The sequence below is a fragment of the Epinephelus lanceolatus genome, chromosome 2 (genome assembly GCF_041903045.1).
Source record: "Epinephelus lanceolatus isolate andai-2023 chromosome 2, ASM4190304v1, whole genome shotgun sequence".
NCBI classification, from domain to species: Eukaryota; Metazoa; Chordata; class Actinopteri; order Perciformes; family Serranidae; genus Epinephelus; species Epinephelus lanceolatus.
The window spans coordinates 2,042,277-2,070,122 of record NC_135735.1 but is presented as its reverse complement, the minus strand read 5'-3'; the positions used below and the strand labels follow the sequence as shown (position 1 = coordinate 2,070,122).

The following is a 27,846-nucleotide window of genomic DNA, read 5'->3' as shown; positions in this document are numbered from 1 at the left end:
TCAAGGGAAAGATATGTATTTTGATTTGGGGGTGAACTGTCCCTTTAACAAACACCCATAGTACCAATACATGTTTTTATACAGTTTATAATAAGTCATAGAGAAAATACACAGATGAAAAGCTGTTACGTGTCTTTACCAACACACTGCTACATTACAGCCTCCTGTGGTTTCATAATAATTGTGAGGTACTGAACATTTATCTTTGCTGTCCGGTCTCAAAGTCCAGGTTGATCCCGGACAGCAGCTCTCCTCCACAAGAGCGGTTCAGCAGCTCCTTCAGGGCTTCATTCACGTCGTTGTTGAAGACGGTGGAGAAGTTGCAGTTGGCGAACCCTCCACCGCCTCCGTCCATGGGAAATGACCCCATCACCTCCTGCACCCATTTCAGCTCGTTGCTGAGCTCCTGCCGCAGAGCATCGAAGTGGCTCTGTCTCTCCTGGTAGCGGCTGCTGACGGCACCGAGGCTGCAGCTGAACGCCTGCATGTCGTCCTGCAGGCTCCTCTTGAAGGCCTCCACCTTACGGAACTCGTAGCGGATTTGGGAGAGCTCGTGGCGCACGTCTTCACTCTCCTCCTTGTACCAGGCCTCCTTCTCATTGTATATAGAGACCATGGCATCGATGTCCTCCTGCAGGGAGTCATGGGCCACTGCCAGACTGACGAACGAGCTCTCCATATGGTCAATGTCCTCCACCACCTGGGCAAAGCGCTCAAAGTTTACATAGGTGTTGTTGGGTGGCATGCTGGAGTGGGACTTGATGGTGTACTCCCTCAGGCGCTTGGTCTTCAGCTGGCGTCGCTCCCGTTTCTTCAGCTCCTTGGCTTTGTTTTCCTCCTTGTGCTCATTTGACTTTAAGGGTTTAAAGATGAAAGAGTTAGTAGCTGTCGTCCAAAAGAGAGACGAGCAGATACAGACAGCTCATGCAATTATTCAATATGCCTGAGTCAGAAATGTTCAGAATTCTGCAGAGAGGATAGTTAAAATAATAAGAATAGAAGAAATCAGCAGTCATTGCTAAAAGAAAGTGGAAACCTTGCATCAAAATGTGAGCAGATTTAAATATTAACAGGTTCCTGTTTCACTGTCTGGTGCAACATAATGTCAACATTGGTCCACAGGGGGAGCCACAGCGATCGGTCGCATTTTAGCCATTTTGAAGCATTTTTCTGTTGTTATAGCGCCACCCAGTTGCCAATTAGAGTTAAATTTCTCCAGTCACCTTGAGGCGTCCTGTTCTACATATCTACCAAGTTTAGTAAAAATCCATATGGCGGTTAGGCCTAGATAAGAAATGAGCTCTCTAGCGCCCCCATTTTGTTTGATGGGGTCAATAATGGAGGGGTCCCCTCAGATTATGTGTGGTCATATGCCTACAAAGTTGCGTGGTGATGGGTGAAACCCTTGAGATGTTATACACCTTTATGTGATGAGCCACGCCCTCCGCAATATTCATTGCCTTATAGAAGCTCAGTTTTAGTAAGTTTTCCAACTTTTGCCAAGAGGGAACTTTAGATATTGGTCCCTAGATTATGTTCACCCAGTTTCATGCAGATCGCTCAAACTTCCTAGGAAGAGATCCATTTGAAGTGTTTTTCAAAAAATTCAAAATGGAAATGGAAAATCTATATAAGCGGAAGTTATGGGTTCTTGAGGCAAATGTGTTCCTCATGAGGAGAGGCATCTCTGTGCAAAGTTTCATGTCTCTACCACATACGGGGCATGAGATATGCCCATTCAAAGTTTGACATTTCAATGGGTTGCTATAGCGCCCCCCTTTGGCCAATTGATGTAATATTGCTTCATTGGCATCCTCCCATGACCCTCTACCACTGTGCCAAATTTCACATGGATTGACCAAGTCAGTGAGGAGAAAAACGTGGAACACACACACACACACACAGTTTTCATCATTATATAGTAAGAAGATTCCTTCTATAACGCCACAAGATGCAGACAAAGTAAAAATAAAATGTCTAAAGTTGTCTCTGTACCTTGATCCACGGATGATTGAGAGCATCTTGAATTGTTAATCTCTTCCTGTAAAATAAAACAAATATTTCTCAGGTTTGTTAATCACAGTGGGGTTACGTGATTCTGGAGAACATTACAAAACTAAAGCAACTTTCAGATGACCTTTCTCGTACTGACACAAGTTAGCAGAGGAAAATGTCTCTTACATCTTATCCTTCTCCAACAGCTGGCTGATGAACTTCTTGGCCAGCTCGCTGGTGTGACCGAAGAACTCCTCGTCAAACTCATAGTTCACAGCTGAGATGTTTGCCAGCGTGTCCTGTTTGGTCTCCCCCAGGAAAGGTGAAGCACCGCTCAGCCTGGAAGAGAACATGAAGGAAGGAGCAGGTCATCGTCCGGTCTGAGCGGAGCTGAGGTATCATGTGTAGTGCATTGTGGTATTTGTGGTTCACTTGCAGGATGTAGGTGATGACCCCGATGCTCCACATGTCTGCTTCTAATCCCAGCGGCTCGTAGTTGACGATCTCTGGTGCTTAACAGACAAACAGATGACAGGATGAATGCATCTCTGTTAAAGCAGCTGATGATAAGCAGAGTCTGCTTCAGTGTGACACATTACCGCCTCTGTCTCCACCTCTAAACATCTCATATCAAGGTCTCTTTAAGCACACTGACTCCTCCGGTCATCTCTGGAGTCTTTGCAGATATCTGATGAGCTTTAACATTTAATGGAAGGCTTTATTTTGTACAGTCCAGGGTCATTTAAACCAGACTGATGAGGATCTTGCTGTTAAATGCTACTAAATGTTAATCAGACGAGTGGACTTTAACTCATCTTTTCTGAGCTCGTCCTAAAGTGCAGAATATGGGATGAATACAGTTCATTCTTTCAGTAGAAAAGGGTCGCAGTCATTTATTTATTGGGAGACAGACAACTTCAAAGTGCTTTGAGACCAGGCAGGCTGAAATGTTTTGTGTGGTCAAAGCTAAAATGACCCTTACCCCTTTATTTCCTCCTTTTTCTTTCACACCATCTTTAACTCTGATGATGAAACTACGTGAGCTGGTTGTGTTCTCATTTTCTTTTCTTTTTTTTTTACTTCTCTTTTGTCTCGTTTTTTCTTGTGTCTATCCACAAAAAAATGCTGATAACTCAGCGGTTCTTTGGCGCAGGTTGAGGTGCTTTACAACACTGCTGCATCGCAGAGAACGTCTGAAGCCCCTTTGTGATTCTTTAAAGTATCTTTACTGGTTCTCCACCCTAGTTAAGTTTAGTTAAGTTCAACTTATTTTATTTTATTTATTTATTTATTTATTTATTTTATTTAGTTTACTTTTATTTCAGTTCAAATCGTTTCAATTCATTTAGTTGAATGTGATTTATTTTATTTTAGTTTATATTAGTTTAATTAAATTAAATTTAAATTAGTTTGGGTCAATATAGTGTAGTTAAAAATTGTGTATTTTATTTTTCTATTATTTTTTTATTTTTTATTTAATTTAGTAAAAAAATAGTTTAGTTTAGTTTAATTTATTTGGTTTAGTTAAATTAATTATTTTAGTTTAGTTCAATTTTTTAGTTTAGTTTAGTTTAATATAGTTTATTTGATTTTATTTTATTTTAGTTTATATTAGTTTAATTAAATTAAATTAAATTTAAATTAGTTTGGGTCAATATAGTGTAGTTAAAAATTGTGTATTTTATTTTTCTATTATTTTTTTATTTTTTATTTAATTTAGTAAAAAAATAGTTTAGTTTAGTTTAATTTATTTGGTTTAGTTAAATTAATTATTTTAATTTAGTTCAATTTTTTAGTTTAGTTTAATAGTTTATTTTATTTTATTTTAGTTTAAGTTAGTTTATTTTATTTTTCAGTTTAGTTTAGTTTGGTTTAATTGATCAGACACATGATCTGTGAAAAAAAAAAAAAGAAATCACATTCCTCCTCTTCGTAGCGCTTCTAATGGCCTTACAGCATATGGAAAAAACAACCAATCAGAGCGGAGGAGTCTCTGACACAGCTGTCAATCATGTCAGTCAATCACATTATGAACTGCTGTCAAACTTTCAAACCAGAACACATGATAATATCAGAAAGCAAAATGATTCAGCTGCAACTTGGTGGTTTATGTCTGTGATTTGTGATGTGAGCGTGGCTGAGTGTCTCCTGAGTTTACAAGTTCTCTTTTCTTCTGTCCTCTCACTGGACGTCCCTGGACTGTGTCTCTGTGTGGACATTTACAGTGTGTGTGGACACAAACATCACAGCAGCAGTGAACACTGGAGCGTCTCAGCAGGAGCAGCAGTTTATTTGTTGTATTTTTCTTTCATGTTTCCTGACTGCAGGTCAGCGGGTGTGTCGGTGTGTGTCAGTGTGTGTTGGTGTGTGTCGCTGTGGAGGATTCTGACTTGTGATTTGTTGTTTCCTGTTTGTGTTTGTGTGTTTATTTCTTCCTACCTACAAACTCCGGTGTTCCAAAGATGTTTTTGAACTCAACACCAGCTTCAATTTTATGGGCGAGACCGAAATCAATGAGTTTGATTCTCGGTAACGGCACGTTCTTGTCCAGCAGCATGATGTTTTCAGGCTGCAGAGAAGGACAGAGAGAGAGAGAGAGAGAGAGAGAGAGAGAGAGAGAGAGAGAGAGAGAGAGAGAGGGAGGGAGAGAGAGAGAGAGAGAGAGAGAGAGAGAGAGAGAGAGGAGGGAGGGAGGGAGAGAGAGAGAGAGGGGGGGGGGTGTTTAGGGGGTGAAACTGTGTGAGAACCATCTGCGTCTTTAACAAAATATAAATGACATCAAGTCTTATATTGTTTCCCTCATGATGTCCCTGGCTCCAGCTATTAATGTCAGACACAGCAAACTGCTCCACCTACTGGAACAAACCACCCTCATATTACACTAAACACCTGCTGAGACCAGTGAGACAGTGAAATGGTTCCAGTCACTGAACTGGTCAAACATTAAATATCCGCCCTCCACTCCACAGAACAGCAGAAAATAATCTCACCATCTGGTCCATTTAGTAGCTGCTCTGGGGCTTTGGAGCACATGGTTCTCATCAGCAGATGAAGTTTGCTAAGTCGCAGAGTTCACATACACCTGACTTACAAATTAAAATGTGACAAATGTGAAGGGGTCAAAAATCCTAAAGAATTAACCCAGCGTTTTATCTCTCTACAGTTAACAGCTAAAATGTAAAAACTTTGATAATCTATTGAGGAATAATATAAATGTTAGAGCAGCATTTTCCACAAAACACAATTCCTTCAGGTGCCCATGAGCTCACCTGGTGGAGCGAGCACCTCTTGTACAAAAAGGCTGTGTCTTTGCTGCAGCAGCTGTGGGTTCAATTCCAACCCACAGCCCCTTGCTGCATGTCATCCCCCCTCTCCACCTGTCACATTATATCTGTCCTGCCAAATAAAGGCAAAAATGTCTTCACAAAAAAAAAAAAAAAATCCACACATTTCTTTGCAAAATAAGTAATATAGGTAATAATAATAAGACATTTTCTTATTGTTTTTTTGTCTAACATGAACAAAAACTCTTTAAAGTGTTAAAAAAATAGACCTTGAACATCTCCAACTGGACAAACTCCACCTGATGATGATCATATTAAATGATTATAAAGTCCAGCACTGCTACTGTGCACGCTGTGGTGAGACTGTTTCAAAAACCATATGTTTTAATCCATTATCACTGTGAAGATGACACCTTTACCAAAACATAAATAAACCAGCCCAGTTGGCCGAAGAAAATGTTGGCATTGTTCGTTTCTGCAAACAATGACTACATTACATTTCAGCTGAAGGCTACTGTTCAGCACCAACGAACAACAAAACTGGTTGTGTTTTAGCGGGTCATCGCTGTGTTTCCTGTCGTGAAAAGTGGCATGAAAAGCAGCTGTATTGTACTGAGACAACAATGTGTGTCCAGCAGGGATGGTTCCCCAAACCAGGCAATTGACATACACCTTACATATCTCAAAATAAATTGTCATTGAAAAAACTACTTAAGACACACCTAATGCCGCCAACCATACGACTGAAAGTTAAAATGATTTGACTTTTGTTCTGGTTTATCTTTTCCTCTTCTTTCCAATGAAATGATTAAATATAAATGTATACTGTTGACACTGATGCCATAATTAAATGAATTTGCTGTCTTGACTGTATAACTCTTGTTAGGTATACATGAATGTATAATTTTAATAGCATGACTCATGCAAGGTTTTTACATGACTGTATGTATTAGTTTTATGTCTGTTTGTATTTTGTATTATGTTTTTGTCCATTATATTTATATCTGTTATGTTTCATGTCTTTTATGAACCCCAGGAAGCCTAGCGGTCGCCAAGGCGTCAGCTAATGCGGATTCATGTAATAAACAATAAACAATTTAAATCAAAACATGATCTTTCCCAAACTATGACCAGGTGGTTTTTGTGCCTGAACTTAACCACACATTAACCACAGTGCTGATGAAACGTTACGTTTAAATGTCTCTGCTACATGATAATGTGTAAATGTGTTTGTAGAAACCTACAGTGACAACATTTATTCTGCTGACTGATTGAAAAGTAAACCAAGGTAAAATGAATCATCTTGTTATGTGACAGTGTTTCCTACAGTTCACGTAGTCTGGACAAACCTTGAGGTCAAAGTGGGCGATCTTCCTGGCGTGGAGATAGTTGACTCCCTCCAGGATCTGCTTGATGAACTGAGTGGCCTCCTCCTCACTCAGAGACTCCTTCTGTGCCAGGAAGTCAAACAGCTCCCCTCCAGAGACCCTGAAACACACACACACACACACACATCATCCCACTGTCTGCACTCACCACATCAGTGCAGAGTGACACTGTGGAGAACTCACAATTGATTGTAAGATTCTTTTAATAACTCAACATGGTTAAGCCCCCACTCATACAGCTGAGCTTCTGACGACCTATGCTCCAAGTCACACCACTGGTAACTAAAGGTGACAGGTCTTTAGCCATCGAGGCCCCGAGGCTCTGGAACTCTCTGCCTGAGGAGATCAGACTGGCTGACACATTACCTGTTTTTGAATCACTGCTTAAACATATTTTTACAGGAAAGTTTCCATTTTAATGCTGATTTGTACTTTTGTGATTTATTTTCTTTTGTTCTGTTTTTGCCTCTGAACATACTGTTTTTCTTTTTAAATTATTGTATTGTTGTCTTTTATTTTCATGCACTCTGTGAAGCACTTTGTACCTTGTTCAGGTAAGTGCTTTACAAATAAAGTTATCATTATTTCCAGCCCAGCATGAGTTTGTAATGACTCACCAACCTGAAATCACCCAAAGGACACAGACGGTTATAAAGAAGCTTTATAAGCTATGATTAAACATCCGATACTCTATTAACAGCTCCCTGACTTCATGATGAACTGATGGTCTGTCACTCACAGCTCCAGGATCAGCACCACGTCCGTCCGGTTCTCGTAGACGTCGTGCAGCGTAACGATGTTGGGGTGCTCGATCTTCTGCAGGATGTCCACCTCCCGCTCTATCTCCTCCCGCCGCACTCCTCGAGAGCTCGCCATGCTCTGACGCTTCTTGATGAACTTGGCGGCAAATTCCAGACCGGTGCTTTTCTCCCTGCATTGTTTCACGATGGCAAACTGCCCGCTGGAACACAGAGGAGATCACAGAGGTTAAAACAGAGGAAGTCAGAGGGGGTTAGACTATTGTGTTAGTTTCAATGGTGTCTGCTGGTGTAGCAGTCCATTAGTAACGTGTCTGGGTTAGCTGAAGAAAGAGGAAAGATAAATAATAGGAAGAATAAAAAGGCATCTTTAACAAAATATATATATATATCAAACATTATAAGTTACATCATCAGTCAGGCTATAGGTCAATAAAAAGCAAATTTAACTTGTTCCTTCACACCAAGAGACACACACACAAAACTGGACCTTTTTTAAAGCTTCCGCATTTAATTTGAATATTGAACAGTGAAAATGAAGCTTTGGTTTACCCTTAATAAGGAAGCTCTAGTACACTAGAAAAAGATTTAGTATTTCCTAATACAGTGTGTCAAAAATACCAGGATGTTCTACTACATCTGTCTGATTTCTGTCTTTTCTGACCCACAATCCTCTGCACAGGGGACGATACGTCACATCGACTGTCAGAAGTTGCAGAGATGGATGACAGCACATTCAGGTGACTGATGACCAGTCGATTAGTGATAACAGAAATAAATATTAATTGCTTCATTGAATAAAGTAATCATAAATACAATCCACAACAAAAGGACACAAGTATTAAATGAAGCTGTAGCGAAAGTTCAGTCAGGAAGACGACAACTTTTTCATGCTCAGGCTGCAACTTTCTTCCTCACCCTGAATTTCACTCCTTGCACACATGCTCACACTGTGTCTCTGGCTGTCAGTGTTAGGGATCTGTCAATCCAGTCATCAGCTGTTCTACAGCTGATCCACAATCAGCCAATAGCACATCGTGACACATCTTCTCTGTCAGCTCATTATCTCACTGCTCCTCATTTTAAATATGGTTCCACAGTCCTGTCATGCTGCTGCTGTGCGTAACCCTCCACCTCCCCATCACCACCTACATGTAGTCCTCTCAGATGCAGCCTCCATGCGCCTCGTCAGTCATCAGCCAGAGTCATCAGCCACCTCCACCAGTGTCTGGACTCCATGGGGGGGGATTTATCTTGCTGACGCTCAGATGACCATGATCACAAATAACCTCCCTCTGGTGTCAAAGCACCAAAGACTTTGTGAAATATTACTCGGCACAAATCATCTGTCAATCTGTTCACTTATATTCTGCATTAAACTTCATCTTTATTTCATTCTTCTGCCTCTCCTGATTGAAATAACAATGACAGAGAAATGGTAAATGATAATGGAATGGACTGCACTTTGTTGTGTCTTTCTGGTCATCTGATCACTCACTTTTTACACTACAAGTCACAGTCACAGAGTCACACACTGGTTGCTGAGGCTACCATAGAGGGTGCCACCTGCTACTCAGCTTTTAAACACACTCACATACTGATGGAACAGCCATCATGAGCAACTTGGGGTTCAGTATCTTGTTCAAGGATGCTTTGACATGCAGACTGGAGGAGCTGGGGATTGAACCCCTGATCTTCTGACTGGTGAACAACCCGCTCTTCCTCCGAGCCACAGCCGCCCCAAACTGTACAGCCTGTGTAATGTTACTATTGTGAATATAATATGTTAGAACCTACAGTGTCTGCAGTCATTACTTTTTGCAAAATAAAACAGCAGATCTCTCCGGGTTGACCTCCATCATTTTATTTTATCTCCATGGTAACGGATATATGAGCAAGAGGGTCAAAGTTCAGGGCCTAATGTCATGAGGCAGGAGTGTGTCCTGATTGTGTGCCAACTGCATGCAACAGTAGGTACTTTTCAAGGACAGCTGCAGTGTCTATCAACAGTAGAAAGAAAAAGTATGTGATTCACAGCTGAGAGGTTCGACCACCTGCTGGATTTGCTCCAACACCACCAACAGCTCCTGGGGGTCCTGTCCACTTTCCTTTAGCTCAGGTTAGCAGAAGGCTATCAGCATTTTCTCTACATGTCTGAAACTCTTCGCTGATAGGTTTTATTTCATTTACTGTCGGACTCTTTCAGACTCACTGTGATCAGTCCGTCTTCCTTTTTTTTGGGTTGCTCTGCAGTGTAGTCAGATGTTGCCAATGCTACGATATCAACTTTATCTGCAGGATTCTCCTCCACTGAATCAGACTTTCACCATCTGACAGGACGTGCACGCACACCTGCATTTGTAGAACAGCCAATAGGAGCGCCCTCTCCCTGAAATGACCTGTGATTGGACAAAGTCTCCCATCATGAGATAGACTTCCTAAAGTCTGAGAACAGAGCGGGGAGGAGGAGAAGTCAAGTTCTCTTTCAGAGCAACTGAATTAAAATTTGCTTAAAGTTTATGATGGAATTTTCACTGTATGAATATCATGCAGCCCACAGTGACATGTGCCGCAGGGCTGTGATTTTATATTATCCCTCATATTTTCCATCACTTCAGTCTATTTATAGTGTCTCACATATTCTGCCACAGCATGATAAGCCTGTGTTCACACACTCAAAACACACACATACACACACCGCATATAAAACACTGGGTTTAATGTGTTTAAAATTCAGGGGTGAAATGAGTGTACAGCTGCATCTCTTTAGTTCTGCTTCACTTGGATGGTTCGTAATCTAACACTCCACTTCCTCGTCTGCAGGAGTAGATATAGCCGCCGCTAAAGATAGAACAGTGCTTTAAAAAGCAGCTGGACATGTGTGACAGTCGTCTCCTCCTGACGACGCACAGCAACAAAACCAGGCTGTAAATACAACACAGTTTGTTTTTACATCAAGGAGAATAAAATACAGTACGGAGTTATCACAGGAGCAGTTAATGATTCAGAGTGATTTACATAATGTTACAGCAGCAGGAAGTGCTCAGTGACACACACACTTGTTGCTGCTCTTACGTGAGGCAACATCTGTTTTCATATACAGTCAATTTATTTTGAAATTTAAGAAGCATTTTATTACCAAAAAAAAAAACCCTACAAATAATTCTCACAGACTCTACATGAACACATCACAGTTATGTTCTTCTTTATGCTGATCAAAGTTGTTCCCTGTATATCAATAATACTGGTGTCCAGGTATACTCAGACAAACAGCATGAGAAAAATAATGTTTTTTAAACATTAAAGTATGGAAATATGTTTGAGTAGAAACCCAAAATACAATTATGAGCCTGAAAATGAGCCAAATATAGAACCTTTAAAGCTGAAAAATGTCGGGAGAAAAGGTGATTCCAAAAGAAGTCATTCCTGCACGGCTAAAAGATGAAAGTAACGCCACAAATGTTTTATTCTAAATAAATAAATATTGGGATGTTACCTCTTTGTAATCACCAACATTTTGATTAGTGACTCTAATTTAATGACATTTTTTTTTCTCAGTAACTGTAACGTATTTCAATTACCATGCCTAACCATGCCTCCTGCACACCCTGCTCGGACTTTCGCCCCCTTAACTTGTGCTGTTGTCCCTCCATGTTGCCCCCCTGACACCGCTGGGCACCATTAAACAATAAAGGCGACTGGCTGCGTGTTATGGACAGCTGTTTTCATCCAAGTCTGATGCTGGAAGTCAGTGACCAAGTGCCGGTTTTAAGCCACTTTGGAGTGAGACTGGGCTAGATAGATAGATAGATAGATAGATAGATAGATAGATAGATAGATAGATAGGTACGTAGGTAGATAATTTGGATTCTGATTCACATTCAAACATCCCACCATTACTGATTAAAGTACATTGCAAATATTACACCTAGGGATGCACAATAACATCGTCATAGCTATCGACCAGTACCGAATGAATATTACATACACTGAACAGTATTTCATGTCTCCATCTGCTGGTGGGCTGTCACAGTAAGAGTGTAACAGACTGTTCTATACTGTGTGTCCCTCATGAGTTGCCGTAGAGCAGAGAAAGTTTTGGGGTGACGTTCCACTGTTTTAGGGCGACGTGTGCATGTGTTACATGAGTTGGAGCTGATACACCGTCTTCTGTACCAGATGTCCGTAATGAACTTGTGCACAGTGTTTGAAGCACCACGTGTGGTTATCCAGTTAGCTTTACTGAGGCAGCTACACTAAAAAAACAGTGCAGATAACGGCTTCACGTGCACAAAAAAAAGCACAGAGTGGCTTAATGAAGAGCACCGCTGCCACCAATGCAGCCAGGCACCCTGGGTTCACCTCATGGGATGTAAGACAGTGAAACAGCTCCAACAGCGCATTTATTTTCTTCACATCAAAACTCTCACACATGCAGGAGTTGCCCTAAAACTTTCCCTGCCCTACGGCAACTCAAGAGGGACACATGCTATAGAGCAGTCTGTTACAGCAGTTTGCATGCATGATATGATGCTGATTTCACGACAGAGGAGACTTGATCACTAAAATTAGGTGGAGACAAAAGTGGATATATTGCTATCAGTTATTGGTCAAAGAAGTTGTTATAACCTGCTGACTAACTTTTGTTTGGTGTGCATTTATAATTTCTCCTGTTACTAAAATTAGTTGCAGTTGTTGTCATATCAAACTACAAACATTATTAATTATAAACAAGTTTCGACTACAACATGTGATCAGGTTTTGGACCTTGTCCACTTTTGTCTCAGGATCATCTGCAGACTGACTTGGCAGAGATGGCTGCCATCTTGTTTCTATATGAATTACTGTACGGTGCTCTCACTGCCACTAGATGGCACAAAACGTGTCCCTGATCGAGGACAACAGGTCCGAGTTAAGTAGAATAAAGTCTAAGGTGCAGGAAACCCAAAATGTGATGTGTTCATATGAGGACGCAGGGTCTCAGGAGGATGTATCGGCATACTGGATATCGGCAAACATTGTACATCCCTAATTTCACCATTGAGGTGTAAATGAGTAGATAGTTCATGCACGTGTTTACCTTCCCAGCTCTTCACCAATTTCATAGAAATCCTCCACCTTCTGCAGTTTGAATAAATCCATGTCTGCTGTCCTCAGTGATGTTTCACATCTGCTTCACTTCTCATCAGCTGCAGGAACAAACAGTCATTTGTCATGTGGGGAAATGTTTCCATAGCTCCACAACTGAGTGACAGGTTTTTAAAAGATGGCTCTCCTGTTATACAAAGTGTCACTGCAGGTTAAAGTTGGAACAGTCGCTCACCGACGGCTCGACTCACTGGACTCTGTCTGACATGAACTAACACTGTGAATAAACTAAACAACAGATATTAAAAACAGTGAACAGACAAAGTCTCACCGTGTTTGAAACTCTGAGTAGTAGCAGCCTGTGGACACCGTGTCCTCCTCCCCCTCCTGTCCTGTGTGAGTCTCCTGTTCACGACACGAGGACTCTGCCATGTCCCGACAACACATTCCGTTCTCTGACACCGGGACAGCGTCACACGGAAGTCCATTCAGAAAACAACCAATTTAAAGTGGGGATGAATTTAACTCTAAAGTGAGACTATTCTTAAAAACTTAGCTTATTACTTCACTGTAGTAATGTACTGTTAAATGGCAGCAGTGGCCCGAGCAAAGCAGAACATTTAAATTAAATTCAAACAGTCGTTATTTATTTGCTAACACTGCTGCCTGCCTGAGACAATACTGCTAAAACTTATTTTAAGGTGGATTTAAGGTTCTTGATTTAACGCCGAATCGAAAGCTGATCCGATCAAACCCCGGAGATACATTCAGAAGTGTTAAATCAGGTCTGCAGCTCTGCAGATGTTCAGGTAAACTTTCACTTCGCTATAATATAAATGAAGTTTGGCGTCACCGTGTCTGTGCGCGCGCTCTGCCTCTCACCTCGGCCATCTGTTCAGCTCGCGCGTGAAACTGTGACTCCTGTTGTCTCGCGCGTTTTAACACTATGCGACACCATGAAAAAAAATATTTTTAAAAATTACTTTTTACATTCAAACTAGGCTGATTAATTGGGTATTTGTATTTTTGATTTAATTAATTTAATTTTTATCTAACATTTACCCTCTTCATTGATTTTAATAAATCTAATTTTATTTATTTATTTGTTTTTAACCTCTGTGAGGCAATTTGTGTTACTGTCGTATGAAAAGTGCCATATAAATAAAGTTGATTTGATTTGATTTGACTCCCTGAATAATGTCCCCTTCATATAGTACCTCAAAGGCTAAATGTAAAATCGGATCAATAAAAATATCATCAATATAAAAGTTAAATTCTTCATATAATTCTAATATATCCTCTTGGTTACAAGTTCTTCTGACCCAATCAAGAACAAATTAACTTTTATAATATAATGAGCATAAAAACAGTTTTCCTGTCCCACCTGACCTCTCCTCTATAGCGCCACCATCTGGCCAACCATTTTCTACAAACAAATGGGTCCATTAAAAATCTAATGTGCAGACTGTAACTGAATTTTCTGAACACAACAACAAAACAAATAACACAAAAACACTGATGTTGATGAAACGCCTCCTTCAGCCAATAAGACCTTTGTATTGTGGGGTGTAATGACAGTTGTAGCCTGTAGGTGGTGCTGTTTAGTCCTGCTGAACTGCTGCTGCGACCATATTTAGATGAAGGGTGGAGCGGTCTGAGAACTGACTTAGATCTTGAGAGAGAGACGCTGAGAGCATCGAGCCACGCCCTGCTGTATGGTCTATTTTACTGTAATGGGACCTTCATTTACAGACTGATCATCAAGTTGTGTTGAAGAACACTTGAAACTAGTGAGTGAGACCATAAACTCAGAAGGAAAATGTTTACTGAGGGAGAAGTTGGCTCAGTTTGTCACTGAAATACAGTCTTATTGGAGTCGGCCACCGCTGGCCATTAGAAAGAATGCAGGCTAAAGGCACTTCAGCATTAACATCACTTTCCAGACCTGAAGATAACCTCTTGATCCAAACTGAAATATCTCAACAACTAGTGGATAGATTGTCATAAAGTTTGTTGCAGATATTCACGTTCCCTCGGGGATGAATCCTGATTCTGATGATCCTCTGACTGTTCATCTAGCGCCATCATCAGGTCATAATAATGTGTCCGATACTTTGGTTTATGACCAAATACCTGCAGAACTAAAGACAGTCGCATCAGCCTCCGCTGGATTCTGTTTTTACTGATAATTGGCAAATGTTAGCATGCTAACAAGCCAAGCTAAGTAGCGAAAACAGCGGGCGTAGTCACTGGGTCACTTTCCAATGGATTTGTGGACTCCCTTTTCAAAGCCTAGAGTTTGGTATTTTGGCCTTTGCCAAGCACTTGCCGAAACTCACGAGGAAAAATGTTTACTGAGAAGTTGGCTCATTTTCTCATTGACCTCTATTCAATTAGTCTGGAGTCGCCACCTGCTGGCCATTAGCAAGAATACAGGTTTGAGGCAGCCGAGCAAAGGTTTCACTTTTCACCCCTTGATCCAGAGTGAAATATCTCTGGAACTAGAGGATAGATTATCATGAAATCTGCTACAGTGATTTGTGTTCCCCAGAGGATGAATCCTATGCCAAGTGATGATCCTCTGACTGTTTAACTAGACCCACCATGAGGTTAATACTTGGCATTTTACTGTCTTGATGAAAAAGTGGATGGACTGCTGTGGGATTTGGTTCATCAGGTCAACATGTTGCTGAGACTCTGGTTTATGACCAATATACCTGCAGAATTAATGTGGCTCCAGATGTCTGAATGGACGCCACTGTAAATTTGAATAGTTGACGTTGTTGGGAAGGGCTGAGTGAGCTTATGACACTGTGAGATCAGATTTTTGCACACGCAAATACATGCTCACGTTCCTGATCCTATCATCAGCTCCGGCACTTCCCACACAGTCTAGCAGTGGAAAAACTAGTTCAGCAAACAAAATAAAACAAACAAAATAAAAAAGTACCATGTTACTGAGCTGTTAAAGTTCAATCTGGGAGCAGGAAGACAGATAGTGAAATGAAACTGGCGGCCCAATGAGAGTCATTAGATAGACTGAAACAATACAACCATTCAGCCCAACAGAAACAGTCAAATGAGGCACCTCGTCTTCCTCTAGAGAGGCGTCTAAGCAGAGAGCATGCACACTGAGCTCTGTCAGCTCCTGACACACCTGCGAGGACGGAGAAGATGTCGGCTGTTGATCTTCACATGGATCCATCAGAGGGAGGCCTGAAGGAGCTGGTGCTGAGGTGGTTCACTGAGACTCAGGCGCCGCTCATCGTCAACAATGGAAACTTCCCTGACTGGTTTCAAGGCTTCGCTGCAAGAAAGTAAGAACAGAGTTCAACCACTGTGGTGACCGAGAAAAGAGAAGTTTAGATACACTGATGCACAGCAGACGTTACACTTGTTTCGACTCTGGTGGCTCTGACAGGTTGTGACTTTGTATTTGACTTCATCTGAATAGATTTCTGCAGCTTACCGTCGATCATTCTGTTCTTCACGTTTGTTTATCTGTTAGTTTCAGGCTGTAGCTACAGAACAGTAACACTGAGGTGGAATCTAACATGTGCGTTTATTCAACAACAAATATAAGGGAAAATCTGAGTATTTCTATTTCATACAACTTTACTCAATTCAGAGGGAAGTATTGTACTTTTTCTGCACTAAATTTACTTGACAGCATAAGTCACTTTTATTACACTACAGCATATAACTCATTGTTATAGATTAAACTACCCAGCAGGATATAAACTAGTTAGAGGTAGCTCCACCTCGACCACAACAGTAAAACACTGCTTGCACATTAATACATCAGACGTAATCATCCAATAATCTATTATAAAGTATTATAAAACTCACAGAGTACTTTTGGTTGATAATACTTTTGCTTATTTGAATTTTCAGTTCAGGACTTTTACTGTAATAGAGTATTTTTTAAATCACATTTTGCTGCTTAACCCAGTCGCTGTAATAAATGTTGGCATCATATAATTCTGCAAACCACAGACATGTTACATTTGTATATAATTATGGAGAAAGTTTACGTTTCAACAATGCTGTGGTTAAAGTGTGATTAGATTTAGGCAAAAAAAAAAAACAAAAAACACATGGAGAAGATCATGTTTTGGCTTAAAATACCCAGCTTTGGGGCACAACAATCCGGGCGGGACAGCAGCAATGTCTCTGTAAAAAACAACCACTTTAGGAGGCAAATTTATTCAATATGAAATAATTCACAGATATTATTACACTCCAATGAGACTCAACTGAACAGACCTACTTAAAGATGATCCATGTTGGAAATGCAGAAAAGAACGTAGCACATATATGCATGCATTATGGGAATCTCTTAGGGCTGTTTCATAGTCGACGCACGCAACGCGAGCAAGCGACGTGAGCAACACACTTCCTTTCGTAGTCAACTCATTGACTATGAGCGACGCGGGCGACACTTGAAATCCAATACATCGCTCGCGCAATAGGGGGTAGCAGATACATCTGTACATTCCGGCTAGCTTGTACTGCTATTTTATTAGAGTGCTGTCCTGTACTGTCATATAAATGGGGGTGTGCCCATACAAGTTCGCAAAGTTTTTCCTCCTCGCCTGCCATATTTCATTTTCACGCATCATGGCGGCCAATGCATCTCGATGCGTCCCAATGCGTTTGTGTCTGCGTGCCTTTGCATTGACTATGAAACGGCCCTTACATTCTGGTTTATATTGGTAAATGAATGTGAACTGCCCACTTTGTCGAGATGTCTCCTTGGTGACAAAACTGTAGTACTGAATTCAACTAAATTTGCATTTAGAATGTTGAAAACTGTGACTCACTGATCTCCAAGCCTTATAAGTCTTTATTTGTTCTCTCTCTGCACTGACGATGAGTCGTAGAGCTCCAGGCGTCGACCTTGTTTGGCCTCCAGTTCTGATTCGCGCTAATGTCGGCAAAACCAGATAGCTAGATCTCAACGCTGATCAGCGACACAGTGTCACATGAATTTCTTACTCAAGTTAAAAAAAATTCAACTCACGCAAATATGTAATTGGCACAAATTTTGCGTCACCAGGTGCAAATTTGTGCCTACTCACATCTTTGCATTGACTTCATATGTAACTACACAAAACACTCACTTTGCATTCGCTTCAAGTCTGGGTACTATAAGGGTCCCACCCAGGAGTTCTACCAAGAACCGTATTATATTCCAAGTGTTTGATCTAGATCACACCCAGACAGATCTTCATTTTAAACTATTTGAATTTTTGAGGGTGAAGATCTTCTAACACCAGAAAGACTTCCTGAAGGATTGTTTAAAGCATCAGCAATCCTTTAGGAGGTCTTTCTTTCAAAAGGGGTTCTTTGGATGGAAAAAGGTCTGAATGAAACCCTTAGTCTTATAAAGAACTCTTAAAGAAACCTTTTTGCAAAGCAGAGTTAAAACACTCATTTCTGAGTACAGTTTGCTAACATTCACCAGTCTGTAGTTGTAAGACCTCAGAGAGTACAGACCTGAGGTAGGATGTGTTTTATTTCTTAACTCACTTATTTCAGAAAGTTGAAAGTAGTCTTGCTTTAAGGAAAGAAACATAAGATAATGGACTTGCTTCCAGATGTAACAGCAGGTTACAGGGTTAATAATCAGTGTATCTGACAGGATTGATGACTCTGGGTGCAACAGGAATGGATGTATCATCATCATCAGGTCCTTGTCCAGCTTGTATGTCTTTTATTTACTCTCATGCACATCACTCAGAGGAAACAGAGGTTTTATGACACGGCAGCGTTATTTTTAAACCTAATTTGCCTGTGACTGTTCAATTGGCTCTGTCTCACTCTCCGCCTCAGGGACACGGAAGATCTGCTGAGAGATAAAGCTCTGGGCTGTTTTCTCATCCGCCTCAGTGACAAAGCCATCGGCTACATCCTGTCCTACAAGTGAGGCGAATCAAGTCTGTCCAGCGTTGTTCTGTTGCTCCTTTACTGCCTCTCTGATTCATCTCACTGACCGTGCTCTTCCTCCACAGGGGCCACGACAGGTGCCGCCATTTTGTCATCACCCAGAATCAGGATGGACAGTTTGTCATATCAGGAGACTGTCAGACGCACGGCAGTCTCACTGAGCTGATAGAACATTACAAAGTCAGCCCCATCCAGCCCTTTGGAGAATACCTGACCTCCAGCTGTTATGAGGTGAGGAGCACTAAGTTATAATGTGTTTAACTAAAGGAGTACAGTTACAGTACAGGAGAGTGTTAAACTTTAAATGCACCACTCTTGTTCAGGCTGAAATTAGAACAACTGTTTGACTGATTAGCGATGACGGTCGTGGTCCCTTCAGGGTGAATCCTAATGACTTTATAGTGGTTCCCAGAGTTTCTGTGGAATACGCTTCTGTTTTCACAGGAAATGTAAAGTGTCTGTTCTTTAGAGACATGATGTCTTTTTGTAAATGATCTTACAGCGGTGGTAAGACACCTCGTTTTTACGTTTATTTCCTTGTGCAACAAAAGCACGTGATTAGATTTAGACAAAAACATCATGGTTTGGCCCTATATCCATGCGTGGAGTGAACACCAGACACCCGGGTCAAAGTGCCATCTGCCCCACTGGGACTTTCCAGTTTCTTATGTTGCATTGTTAGCAGGGGTGCTTTAAACTGACGCTGTCTAGCAGCGTTTCAAACTAATGGCGTCCAGCGACGTTACACACTGACGTTGCTGTGATTGGCTAGCTCTAGCCCTGACCATGACCTCTTTGCCTTAACCCTAAACGCCTCCAATCCATAGACGTATTTAGAGACCTGGATAAAGCGTTGGAGGCGGGACCCCGTTCATTCCCATGAAAGCTGCTCAGTGGTGCATGGAGCCAAAAAAGCTCTACTACTAGTGGATATACTCAACTATATATTACTGTAAACGGACAGGAAAGGACGTGTGTAAACTCTGTGCACCTGTGTAAACCCTCCACTACACTGCTGACTGGGTCCATAGAACAGGCGTACTAGAGACTTCCGCTGGCTGAGCTGGCTACTTCCTGTTTAGCTCTCTGCTAACTTGAATGGGGATAAAATCATTTAATCGTGTGGCGCTTCTAGTCTTTCCAAATTTTATCAACCCGAATGGATCTAATCCTGATAATGAAATGAGTCATTTCGTAGAAGTAGTGATGCTTAAAAAATGTATCTACTGAGCCAATGTAAGCCAATGGGAAAGGTCTTTTTGGACCCAACAGCATCATTGGACAGACTCAGCAGTTGTAATTCCACTGTTTGTACCATTATGAAAATTGGCTTCCAAGTCCAGAGCACTTTGTGGGGGCCTGCTCTGACCTCTACATGTCGATGTTATTACCCAATCACAGCACAGTAAGGCGAGACTGGCCAGAACACTCCCAGGCTGATGTGAGGTTAGCCAGAGTCTGTTAGCATGGCTGTAGACTCTTGAAACAAAGACCAGAGATGATGCTGCAAAAGGAACCTTTGAAAAAAATGTTTTTAAGCTGTGACCATGAAATTAAAGAGGTACTGGTCCATCCCTCCGTGTGCCGAATCATTTACTGTTGTACTGCTTTTTTGCTCGACTGCCTGCAGCTCAGTGTTTGATTGCGTTAGTATAAAATGTTATCACCTCTGATATAAAACAAGTCAGTAATTTTAACAACAGTTGGTTTTAATCATAACGGGCTGAATCACACAGTAAAACTCAACGCACTGTTTGGCCAGTTGGTGCATCTGTTTCTGAAAGGCTATAACTGTGGGTTTAGTTTGACTGGTGCCTGCATCATTTTCATGTCTTCCTTACTGATGACAGTAACGCTGGTTGGTATTTTCAGGAAGACACAGGTGAGCTGTATGATGTGGTGAATTATAACAAGACGTCTGGAGTGAGTGTCCAAGCTCTGCGGACTCTGTGGGACCACAAAAATGATCTTCACAGCGACCCTGGCAGTAATCAGAGGGTTCAGCTGCAGAGTGATCCTCCTGCAGCACAGCCTCCTCCTGCAGCGCAGCCTCCTCCTGCAGCGCAGCCTCCTCCTGCAGCGCAGCCTCCTACAACGCTGCCCCCTGCACTGCCACCTAAAACTAATAGCAGAAAGCTGACAGGAGCCGTGTCTGTAGACACAGTGTCTCTCTCACAGGTATGTATGACGGAAATTTCAACAGATTGTGTTGTTGGTTTGTTGGACAAGTGTGCTGCATGCAAAATAGTTCTGAGTTCTGTACTTCATCAAAAGGTTTTATTCAGGTCCAATGTGTCTGACACCTTTACAGTGGTGGAAGAAGTAGCCTACATCGGCTTTAGTAAAAGCAGGAATACCACACATTGTTACAAGTAAAAGTCCTGCATACAAAAGTTTAGCATCAACCTCTGTATGACTTCAGAGCAGCAACTGTTTGCTATGTAAAGATATAGCGGAGTAATGGCGTCCTGAGCAGACAACAACATGATCACACGTGAAATGACCATGACCTCTGATCACCTGTTATATGGTGGTGGCATGTTTGGGTTTAGGCACCAGAACTTCTTGGTTAGAGTTAGAAAAAGATGTGCTGTCTTTAAAATAACTAATTTTGTTACGTATGGGATGTAAATACACCGTAAAGTGATGTAATTATGTCACATAACTTGACGTATCTACGTAAAGTTTAAAGACGTCAACAATGACTTTTAGTTTCACATTGCACATGACCAGCAGTCTCCTGGGTGAAAGTCCTGTGTTTGTTTGACCCCTCCGCCCAGCCTGACCTCCTCCTACATGCACTTTCTTGCTCTTTATGCTACGTACGGGGTCGTAACAGTAACCACCTCACATTGTGTGATGCCATTGAACCAGGGAATTTGTGTGTCCGCCACAGCAAAGGATCCTAATTGAGTTTCCAAATTACAATGTTTCCGTGGTTCCGGACCGTAATTTTAACTCATCAAGCCACGCCCCCTCTGTGTCTCTTGTCATCAAAGCTTCTCTGTACTGAAGTAAAAGTATGAAGTAGGATACAGTTATTCAGAACAGTCCAAGTGCTGTATTTAAAATGTATTTAATTACTGATCCTGTCTGGTACCTTGAGAGCTGATGACAGAATTGTCTCACCACAGGGTCCATTGAGTAGCTGCTCTGGTGCTTTTGATCGTATTACTTGTTCTTCTTTGCAGATAACAGTTTACTCAGCTTTTACAGAATTGAAGATGTTCAACTTTCCATTTTTTTCCTCTCATGGACTTTTCATCCATGTTGGCCAACCCAACTACTTACACTACTTACACTAACACAACTAAACCAACATAGACGAGGAGTCTTTAAGCTATATGAGAGGTTTGGTGATATGCTATATTTTTTTTTTGTCCTGAAAATGTCATTTTGTTTCATCACCATGAACACACACAATGTAGTTTATTTTGGCTCAGTCCCACACACACCGTCCTGCTGACACATACTGTGGATTAATCCACTGCTGAAAGTAGTCTCTGATTAAGTTACTATTTCCTGTTTGAGTGACATTTAGTAAAAAGTGCTGTGCCCAGCTTTTTAAGAATATATTCATAACATGTTGTTTTTTTCCAAAAAATTTAAAAGATTTATGCCTTCAGGGATTTCAGTTGTGGGAAATTTTTTATTGTGTTGTCTCTTGCCTTTTATTTTATTTTCTAGCTGCAATAACATATGTGAAAACACCCACCCTCCAGTCTCACCTCAGGTCACCCCAGTGGGTTAGTGCTTTATTTTTGAGCTGCAAGTTATCATTGATAACTATGTTAACACCAGTAGCTGTGCTGATGTCAGTAATGGTGCTAACAAAGCTAACAGTGGTAAACGATGCTAAATAGGTTTTGTGGCTCAAAATTAAGCCGCTCACTCACCAGGATGACCTCAGAAAAATGTGTCCACTGATTTACAGATGTGTCTTTCACCATGTAAGTCAATGGAAAAAAAGTCTTTGTGGGCTGCAGGGCGTCAGGTGGTATAATAACACTGTTTGGCAAATGCGACAATTGGCTTCAAAGCCCGGGGCACTTCCTGGGGGCCTGGAGGGACACTGGAGGGTGGGCAAAATGTTGCCACAGCAATGCCACCATGGTTTGAGACTGCATTACATTTGGTAATCACTGAATGAACGCTAATGCCAGCTAGCTGCCACCTGACCCAGGTGGTACCCGATATAGAGCGGTGGCAGTTAGCTCACCAGTGTAGCATTAATACCTTACTAGCTGAGGTACAGCTTAGTGTTAGTGACTAATACTAAACTGAAGCGTAGTAAAATTAACCTGTAGACGGACATGTAAATGGTCAAAAATATTCTTGGTGGTTAACAACCAACAGTTAACCACTGACATCCAATTAGCCAATGAGCCTGGAGCTGAGAACAAGCGAGGAGGGAGGTCAGACAGTGTTAGGCGTTGCTGGTTTTGGTTGTTCACAATAATTTAAAGTGATGAGACAGTGCTCCATCTGCTGAGGAGCATCATGGGATACCAGACTGATAACGTCCCATCATTGTGTCTTTCAGGGAGTTCCTCCTGTACCAAAGAGAGGCATCCCTCTGGGCTTCTCCCTCAGCGGATCTCTGCCCGAAACCACATCACATCCGAGTGAAACCCAGACTGACGAGAACAGATCAGAGAGACTCAGAGAAAACACAAACTCAGCACTAACGTCTGACTCTTTTCACATCGCTGACACCAGTTATCCAGGTGACCTCTGTCCGACAGGGACCACCTACTCTGAGCTGACACAGGTGGAGAGCAGGAGCAGATCTCTGCCACGACTCAACAACAGCAGCATGGAGGAGGAGACGGAGTACTCCAACCAGCTCAGCAGTCCCTCCTTCTCAACATCATCATCTTACTCACCCACTGCGCTGAAGAAGGTCACCTGCCACACCTACTCCCTCCACGACCCCAGAGACAGTCAGAAGCCGAGCAGCTCCAGGTCGCAGCAGCAGGGTGGTGATGTGGAAATGTCCCGGTCCAACCCGCTGTACCAGACTTCTGAGGGGCCCGCAGGGAGTTCAGCTCAGTCGGCTCAGCAGGGAGACGCCATGTACGCTGAGGTCCCCCAGGGGCCGAGTCCTGCTGGGCTGCACGATAACACCTACGAGCAGATCCCCGGGGAGGCCGCCGCCGACCAGGGCAACATGTACGAGTCTCTGGAGGACGTCAAGACCAAGAAGTCCAAATCCACCTGGGGCAAAAATGTAAGCCAGAGAAAATAATCAGAGCTGTCGAAGTTATTCAGAGCAGAAATATATAATTTAACATCTCTTCTTTTTTTCTGTTTGCAGAATATGAATTGGAAGAAATTCCTCCCTGATTACATGAAGAAATAAAAAGACTCAGCGCGTCCGATCAGCTGGGTTAATTAAGACAGTAATGAATTAAGTATTACAGATAATTCCCTTTTATAAGAACACTAGTCCATAGCCATTGGTAGCTTTGTCACCTTCTACCTATGCCAGTCCTCAATGCCTATGTGCAGTTTCACATAGATTGACCACGTCAGTGAGTAGAAAAACGTGGGACAGACAGAATGACTGACTGACAGAATGACACACTGACAGTTTCCGTGATTATGTACAGCATACCATACCATGACTTAGTCATACCAAACATTAGAAAACAACACCAACATTGGTCCACAGGGGGAGCCACAGCGATCGGTCGCATTTTAGCCATTTTGAAGCATTTTTCTGTTGTTATAGCGCCACCCAGTTGCCAATTGGAGTTAAATTTCTCCAGTCACCTTGAGGCGTCCTGTTCTACATATCTACCAAGTTTAGTAAAAATCCATATGGCGGTTAGGCCTAGATAAGAAATGAGCTCTCTAGCGCCCCCATTTTGTTTGATGGGGTCAATAATGGAGGGGTCCCCTCAGATTATGTGTGGTCATATGCCTACAAAGTTGCGTGGTGATGGGTGAAACCCTTGAGATGTTATACACCTTTATGTGATGAGCCACGCCCTCCGCAATATTCATTGCCTTATAGAAGCTCAGTTTTAGTAAGTTTTCCAACTTTTGCCAAGAGGGAACTTTAGATATTGGTCCCTAGATTATGTTCACCCAGTTTCATGCAGATCGCTCAAACTTCCTAGGAAGAGATCCATTTGAAGTGTTTTTCAACAAATTCAAAATGGTGGAAAATCTATATAAGCGGAAGTTATGGGTTCTTGAGGCAAATGTGTTCCTCATGAGGAGAGGCATCTCTGTGCAAAGTTTCATGTCTCTACCACATACGGGGCATGAGATATGCCCATTCAAAGTTTGACATTTCAATGGGTTGCTATAGCGCCCCCCTTTGGCCAATTGATGTAATATTGCTTCATTGGCATCCTCCCATGACCCTCTACCACTGTGCCAAATTTCACATGGATTGACCAAGTCAGTGAGGAGAAAAACGTGGAACACACACACACACACACACACACACAGAGCTTTCGTCATTATATAGTAAGATTTGATCAGCTGAGAAAATCACGTAGAATTTAGATGTTTAAACACTTTAAACTAAATATAAACCTAGCAGCAGTTATCACGATGCATTTTCTGTATTTTCATTTGATTTTGAAATGCCTTGTATCTCATGTGTTTTATTTCCAGTTTGAATAAACTAAATTGATTAAGTCTGGTCAGATTTACATATTTGAATCACCTGTAAAATTTCTGTTCCAATAGAGTTGAGTAATTCTAACCTGAATTTAAAACGCATCATCTGAGATGAATAAGGTGAAGTTATGTAACTACAGCTCATAGAATCTACCCAATTTATTAATTAAAGTCAAAATTTTAATTTTTGTTGGATGGAAACTTTTATTCTGTTCCACCATCACTCCTGAATGATTTCCTGGTCCATCTACGTCCCAACCGATACAAGCATCTGAAATGAGTTTCCTCTGTAGGGTGTCTGGGCTCAGCCTTAGAGATAGGGGGAGGAGTCAGACATCTGGAGGGAGCTCGGAGTAGAGCCGCTGCTCCTTCATGTTGAGGTGGTTCAACATCTGATCAGGATCCTCCTGGTCCAGCTGGTAGGAGGCCCCGGGGCAGACCCAGAACACACTGGAGGGATTATAGATCTCATCTGGCCTGGGAACACCTCGGGGTCCTCCAGGAGGAGCTGGAGAGTGTTGCTGAGGAGACGGACGTCTGGGGTGCTTTGCTCAGCCTGCTGCCCCCGAGACCCGGCCCCGGATACACAATTGAAAATGGATGGATGAAAATTTTATTTGTAATCAAAATATATAAACCTGACAAAATAAATTAAGTCATTTCTTCGAGTGTAAGATACATGTTTGTATTAATAGTTGTGGGAGTATGTCAGTGATTGTAGGTTGTTCAGTATTTAGTCATTTGTTTATTTTGTCATTGAATCTTTTCAAACATCTTTTTAATTTTTAATTGAATAAATCCCAAAATACTTCATCACTGACTGAGACGCTTGTGTCACTGTTTCTCATAAGCTCATAATTCAGATTTGGTTTATTTATAGATTTATCTAAAAACAGCAAACCAATGGAAACATTTCCAACGTGGCCCCGACAAAAACGACATCAGTGAAAAGACGACCAATTAATTACTTCCCTCTGCTGGTGTGACAGCTGTGACATTTAATGTCAGGATGTGTGACAGCAGAAAGAGTTTGTTATACGGTTGGGAAGTTTTAAATTAAAGCCCGAGGCAGCACAGGAACATGATGACGACTGCTGCTGCAGTTATAACAGCCCACAGGTGATGTGAGGTGACAGTCCACAGTCCCTCTGCAGCACGGACACATTTCTGCTGATTAATTCTGCTGGAGTCGGACCTGATCGTCTGGTCCAAGTGTGTAACAAGTTTTGAATGATTTGACAGATCAGGGTGTGTTTGGAGGATTTGGAGAGTACGACTGCATGTGTGAACATGTTGTATGAGGCCTTTGTGTCTCCAGACAGAGCTCTGTGAAGTCTGGTTAATTTCCTCGAGTCACTTGAGTCAGCGTCAGTCAGGTCTGAGGAGGAGTCTGAAAATGTAATAAAAAATCTAGAGGTGTGGAGTCAGAAAGAAGTGAGACCTCTGCAGCCCACTGCCCATCTCTGCTGCAGGCTCCAAGCTGTGATAGCCACGACTAGCATGACGTAGGGGGGACGCAGGGGGATGGAGCAGCCACACCAGGAGATGGCCGTTACACCAGGAGAGCTGCACAGGGCCGTAGAAGGGCATCAACCCAGCAGCAGGACCGGTATCTGCTCCTTTGTGTGAGGAGGAACAGGAGGAGCACTGCCAGAGCCCTACAACATGACCTCCAGCAGGCTACTGGTGTGCATGTTTCTGACCACACTGTCAGAAACAGACTCCATGAGGGTGGCATGAGGGCCCCACGTCCTCTAGTGGGACCTGTGCTCACAGTCCAGGAAGTTATACAGAACAATAAAAAAAAATCTCTTATTCTGATGCATTGATTTTGATCCTTTTTTTAATTTAAATTGGTGGAATACTCCTTTAAAACACGCACACATGTCCAAACTCAGCTCAGACTTTCTGCATCTCAGGGTTTCACAGTCGGACCTGTTGAGTCCAGTTTCTGTCTCTCAGACTCCCAGTTTCAACTTTTATTCTCATTTCCTGTGTGTGAACTGTCCTCCTCCTCCTCCTCCTCCTTCACTGACTCTTCCTCATGAGGCTCGATCCTGCCCGCAGCCTCTCTCCTCTTGATTTGAAATGCCTCGCAGCTCTTTCTGAAGCGACTCCTTCATGATGAGTTCTTATGTGAAACTCCATCCTCATTATCGACATCTCAGTCCTCGGAGGAAGATCTTTCTCTTCTTCTTTAAAGGCCTTTCTCCTTTCCTTGAACCCTCTCCTCCTCTGTCCTTGAGGCTTCTTGTCCTGTTGGAGTCACCTCCTCGACACCAAAGGATCTCTTCTCTCAGTCTCTCAGTTTTCTCTGCACCGCTCACCGAACCACCAAACCTCTGAGCAGATGGATTAAAATACTCTCTTCCTCATGAACACATGACACTTAAATTTACCAGTCCTGAAACACTGGTCTGAAAACAGTTAGCTCCATGTGCTTAAAACACTTCAGCAGCACTTTATGAGCTGAACTGTTAGGAAACTCAAAATGTTAACTGTACTGGTGTCCGTGCACATCACACTTACTAATATTAACTGTGAAACTAGAAAACACAGTTTCTGGAGAAATTGTGGCTGTGAATGCTGCACGCTGAAAAGCTGATGCTACACTGCAATACTGACTTTAAACATTAAATAATACAACTAATATATTAATGATGTGGAATATTTTTTCTGATCTCTGTTAACATTGAGTTCGATGGTGTCAGTTAGTGGAGTTTGTCCCCCACTGTAGCTCTGAACATT

General features: G+C 42.0%; 2 protein-coding genes across 4 annotated transcripts; one reads left to right on the top strand and one right to left on the bottom strand.

The window, feature by feature from the left end:
• On the bottom strand, positions 1 to 15,776 carry dapk2a (death-associated protein kinase 2a). Of its 3 annotated transcripts, none has more exons than XM_078173138.1 (10): positions 15,671 to 15,776; positions 12,845 to 12,968; positions 12,506 to 12,614; positions 7,407 to 7,628; positions 6,629 to 6,767; positions 4,435 to 4,564; positions 2,432 to 2,507; positions 2,182 to 2,334; positions 1,996 to 2,041; positions 1 to 853 (listed from the first exon to the last, which is right to left on the bottom strand). In XM_078173138.1, exons 3-10 carry the CDS (start codon positions 12,565 to 12,567, stop codon positions 200 to 202), a joined length of 1,482 nt encoding a protein of 493 aa, XP_078029264.1. In that variant the 5' UTR covers positions 12,568 to 12,614; positions 12,845 to 12,968; positions 15,671 to 15,776; the 3' UTR covers positions 1 to 199. The 3 variants fall into 3 exon arrangements, with proteins under 3 accessions (XP_078029264.1, XP_033475669.1, XP_033475664.1); XM_033619778.2 differs by lacking the exon at positions 15,671 to 15,776 and adding an exon at positions 13,367 to 13,387; XM_033619773.2 differs by lacking the exon at positions 15,671 to 15,776 and having other exon boundaries at positions 12,845 to 13,406.
• Positions 15,688 to 25,120, top strand: sh2d7 (SH2 domain containing 7). The gene is made up of 6 exons (XM_033619798.2): positions 15,688 to 15,830; positions 18,349 to 18,438; positions 18,528 to 18,693; positions 20,335 to 20,640; positions 23,006 to 23,692; positions 23,780 to 25,120. The coding sequence occupies exons 1-6, from the start codon at positions 15,688 to 15,690 to the stop codon at positions 23,822 to 23,824; spliced, it is 1,437 nt and encodes a 478-aa protein (XP_033475689.2). The 3' UTR covers positions 23,825 to 25,120.
• The last annotated feature ends 2,726 nt before the right edge of the window (positions 25,121 to 27,846 follow it).

What these genes read in the sequence shown, in the direction of transcription:
- sh2d7 (XM_033619798.2), top strand. Translation starts at nt 15,688, where the DNA reads ATGTCGGCTGTTGATCTTCACATGGATCCATCAGAGGGAGGCCTGAAG. An exon ending in TGACCTCCAGCTGTTATGAG is followed by an intron (nt 18,694 to 20,334) that starts GTGAGGAGCACT and finishes TGGTATTTTCAG; the next exon opens with GAAGACACAGGTGAGCTGTA. An exon ending in ACACAGTGTCTCTCTCACAG is followed by an intron (nt 20,641 to 23,005) that starts GTATGTATGACG and finishes TGTGTCTTTCAG; the next exon opens with GGAGTTCCTCCTGTACCAAA.
- dapk2a (XM_078173138.1), bottom strand. Translation starts at nt 12,567, where the DNA reads ATGGATTTATTCAAACTGCAGAAGGTGGAGGATTTCTATGAAATTGGT. An exon ending in ATTGGTGAAGAGCTGGGAAG is followed by an intron (nt 7,629 to 12,505) that starts GTAAACACGTGC and finishes TCTGTGTTCCAG; the next exon opens with CGGGCAGTTTGCCATCGTGA. An exon ending in GTGGTGCTGATCCTGGAGCT is followed by an intron (nt 6,768 to 7,406) that starts GTGAGTGACAGA and finishes TGTGTGTTTCAG; the next exon opens with GGTCTCTGGAGGGGAGCTGT.